The sequence below is a fragment of the Nilaparvata lugens genome, unplaced genomic scaffold (genome assembly GCF_014356525.2).
Source record: "Nilaparvata lugens isolate BPH unplaced genomic scaffold, ASM1435652v1 scaffold10860, whole genome shotgun sequence".
Classification (NCBI taxonomy): domain Eukaryota; kingdom Metazoa; phylum Arthropoda; class Insecta; order Hemiptera; family Delphacidae; genus Nilaparvata; species Nilaparvata lugens.
In genome coordinates, this window is record NW_024089526.1 from 1 (window position 1) to 3,899 (window position 3,899).

At 37.5% G+C, this 3,899-nt stretch overlaps 1 protein-coding gene across 1 annotated transcript; it reads right to left on the reverse strand.

Moving 5' to 3' along the window:
• Positions 1-1,781: 1,781 nt before the first annotated feature.
• On the reverse strand, positions 1,782-2,571 carry LOC120355386 (RNA-binding protein Musashi homolog 2-like; the record flags this gene model as incomplete). The annotated part of the gene is given in 1 exon segment (XM_039443745.1): positions 1,782-2,571. A coding segment is annotated over 1 exon segment (790 nt), but the record flags the coding sequence as incomplete, so codon positions are not given.
• Positions 2,572-3,899: the final 1,328 nt, after the last annotated feature.

The window sequence follows — 3,899 nt, forward strand, 5'->3', positions numbered from 1 at the left end:
TAAGGCCGTTTCACACAGCAGAGTCCTCGCTCCTGAAAGATCATAAATTACGGAAGATCATATTTCATATTTTGCAGCTCCCCTGTACTTTCACATGGGGATCTTACGAATAAGCCGACAGATCTAACAACTACGCCGACGTTGGCTCAAGTATGACTAATCACTTTTTCTCAAAGTCTAACTTCCTTAAAAATATAGATAGAAGATTCTGATTTCGGATTTGGATTCAGCGACCCCAAATTCTTTAAAGCGTAAGTCCCATTTTCAAAAATACTCGAAAACAAGGGAGGTATAGCTATTTTAATATAGCTTTCAATTATCATATGATTATAAATAGTATGTACTAAGATAATAATACTCCTGCCTCACAAAGGGACAGGCAAAGGTTTCAAGAAGTTTTTGAACACCTGAGAAGTTTAAACATAAACATTTTATTTTTAAAAGTTCTAGTTTCCAAAAAATATTGAACTATGAAAAGATGAATCCAAATATGAAATCATAAATCATCTCCACTCATCACCCAATAAAATAGGAGGAAAAGGAATGTTGTACAGTAAAATTCACTAAATTTAAGTTGTCATTCAACAATCCAATTATCAGGTTCAAATCGTTGAATATCACTCTAAATTCCCAGCAATTATTGACTATTTCTTTTTAACTTCCATCCAACTTTTGGCGACTTCATTCCAGTCTTTGTAGATGTCAAGACTTTTATCCCAAAGAGCAGGTCGGTTGCAAACTGCAGTAATCAACAGCTCCACATCAAACTCAGACAACGCATAATGACAGGTGTCAAAGTCAAGTCAAGTAAAGAACTGACAAGTCAACAAGTGTCAACTGGAGAAGTGAGTGAGCAAGCACAGTGCCATTTTGTTGTTCGATGTTTTGTCGTCCTTATGAATTCTGTTGAAGCAAACATAATGTTATTTAAGAAGTTGTGCTGAACCTGTATGAAGAATTCTTAGAATTCATAGGAACGGTAAAAAATCAATTTACGAAAATCGATGTACATGTAACTGGATTAGAAGATCAATACGATAATGTGCTCTATTACAATTTAATCCCAGAAATGTTTAAGTGAAAACGTTGGGCGCAAACCTTCTGCCATGAGGAGACAAATAAATTATGAAAAGCTTGATAGCTGAATAGTGATCTGATATTTGTTACACGTTTTTAGTCTAAGACATAATATATGTCTTAGACTAATTTTTAATGATTCTTCAATCGGCAGGAAAACTTTGGTTTTTCAAAGTTATCTTACTCCCTTATTTTGGGGTATTTTCAGAAATCAAGTTAAATATCCTATCAAATTTCCTACACGAATACAGTGTAAGTGTATTATAATAGCTACAGTACTTACGTAATGTATAGTACAGTATCTGTTCGTTTTATATGATAATAGAAAGCTTATTAAAAACAGCCATAACTTCCTTGTTTTCAGATATTTTCGAAAACGGGACTAACGCTTTAAAGAATTTGGGGTTGCTGAATCCACATCCGAAATCAGAATCTTTCTATCTTCATTTTCAAAAAAGATAGTTTTTGAGAAAAAGTGGTGACCGGAGAGACGTAGAATCACCATGTGAAAGTGACGATTTGTCTGCTAGTATCTCAATCCAAGCTGGTTTCTGCTTGCCTCGAGGGGAAAAGACGTGACAAAACGAGGTTCCTGGATAGGAGTCACCATGTGAAAGACACGATTTGACTCAATGTACTTCGACAAAAAAACGTGAACACTGTTCAGTGTTCAAGTTGCACGTCTCCTATCGTGTGAAAGTAGCCTAAGGAGTACTCTGGACCTGGGTGGCCACCATGGGGGCCACAGACGCAGCCATCCTAAGAGGTCCTTCCATCATCACATCCACCACATTACTTTTAGGATGTGCCTTCTTGCACTCCACTCTTCCATATTTTATAATATGGTATTGAACTTTACATACGCAGTCTGTCACATCCTTTCTCTCGAAAATGATAAAGGCGAAGCCATGATGCTTCTCGGTCTTTGGGTCCATCAACAGCAGCGTCTCCTCCACCCTGCCAATTTTTTAAAAATACTCCTCTAGATCCTCCGACGGGGTGTCCTGACTCACACCCCCAACAAAGACCTTTGTAAGCTTCGGCCGGTTCTCTTGTGTTGCATATTTTACACTGATATTCTTGCCATCCAGTGTGTGGATAGGCATTTTGAGCACTTTCTCCACAGCTTCCGGGTCTGAGAACGTGATAAATCTGTATCCGCGGCTGAAAAGAGTGATAGAGTCTCTTAAAAGTTGGATATTGATAACCCTGCCAAACTGTCTAAAATACTGTCTGAGCTTCTTAGAGCATGTCTCTGAGCTGAGTCCGCCGACAAACAACTTAGCGGCCAACTGGTCACAGCTGTTGAGAGTTGATTGGCCTGAAGATGACTGCTGCGGCTGAGTTGCGGCTGCAGCATCAGACGCCACAGTTTGCGCCTCCGAGTTGGCATCAGCAGTCGACGCCGCCGATCCATTCACCTGTTGGACTGCGGCATCATAGTATGTAGATGTGATGTTCGCCCAAAGATGCAAACATCGAACGTGGTTGACACTGTGCAAAAAAAGACAGAAAACCTGGATTACACTTGCAGAAAGAGAGAAAAAAAAGTAGATTGTAATCTTCTTAAATTCAATATCTGAACTTACGTCAAATAGAGTAAAACACAGTTAGTTGTGATGGGTCCGTATCACAGAGACAAGTTCTCACAGAGACAAGTAGTGTTTTTGAACGATATTAGTGTCACAGAGACAAGTTTCATAGGAACAAGTATTTTTAGAAATGGCATTCTCACAGGAACAAGTTCCCACAGAGACAAGCAGTTTCATAGAGACAAGGTCTCAGTCCAAAGTAGTAGCGCTATAAATGGCAGTCTCACAAAAGCAAGTTCTCACTCGAACAAGGTGTTTCACAGCAGCAAGGTCAGTGTCGTAGAGACAAGGTAGTGAATGTTGGAAGAAGTTAGGCGTGTTGCCTACATCTGAACTTGGAGGCACTCCATTATTTGTTCTAGTAAATTGAATGTCTGCTGTTTTTAATCATGCAGGTATATGATTATGATTAAAGGTATCATATAAGATAGGGATGGGTTGGTAACCTATTAGAATTATATAAAAGATAGATAGAATTATGAAGATAACTTAAATAAATAAATTGAGTTCTATGCAAATGTAATATATTTTACCAAACTCCAAGATAACTAACTATTCTAATATATCTAATAAGTATATATTAAACCTTCAACCCGAAAGAATAATCAATATGAATATATATATATATATAATATATATATATATATATATATATTTTTTTTCTATTACTTCCATTAAAACTAGTCACTAGACTAACCATTAATTTTGTTCTCTTATTTCTTATCCTAAAATATTAATTTTTATTGCTGAAGTCTTCCTGTGAAGCCTACAGTTCTAATCTATAATTCTCTACTTTAATTCTTTCGCTACACATTTATTTAATTTATAATTTTTTCACTTCACTAGCACTACACCAACTCGAGGGCTTTGTTCTCTTCAACCTCCTTGTGAGTTCAGTGCTGTCTAGGAGTTGGATGACTTCGGTGTTGTCGTGTTGATGAAGACGTGACTCATGATGGGCTGCAATCGTCTTATTTCACTGGTCACATAGGGATGTGTAGATCTCGGTGCAAATCGCTGTTCCTTATGTACCAGGGCGCATTCACCATGTTCCGCAGTACTTTGTTTTGGAATGTTTGAATCTGATTGATGTTAGATGTTCTAGAGCAGCCCCAAAGCTGAATTCCATACGTCCAGACAGGTTTTAGAATTTGTTTATAAATCAATATTTTGTTGTCCAATGAGAGTTGTGATTGTCTGCCCAACAGCCAATAGATTTTACTGTATTTG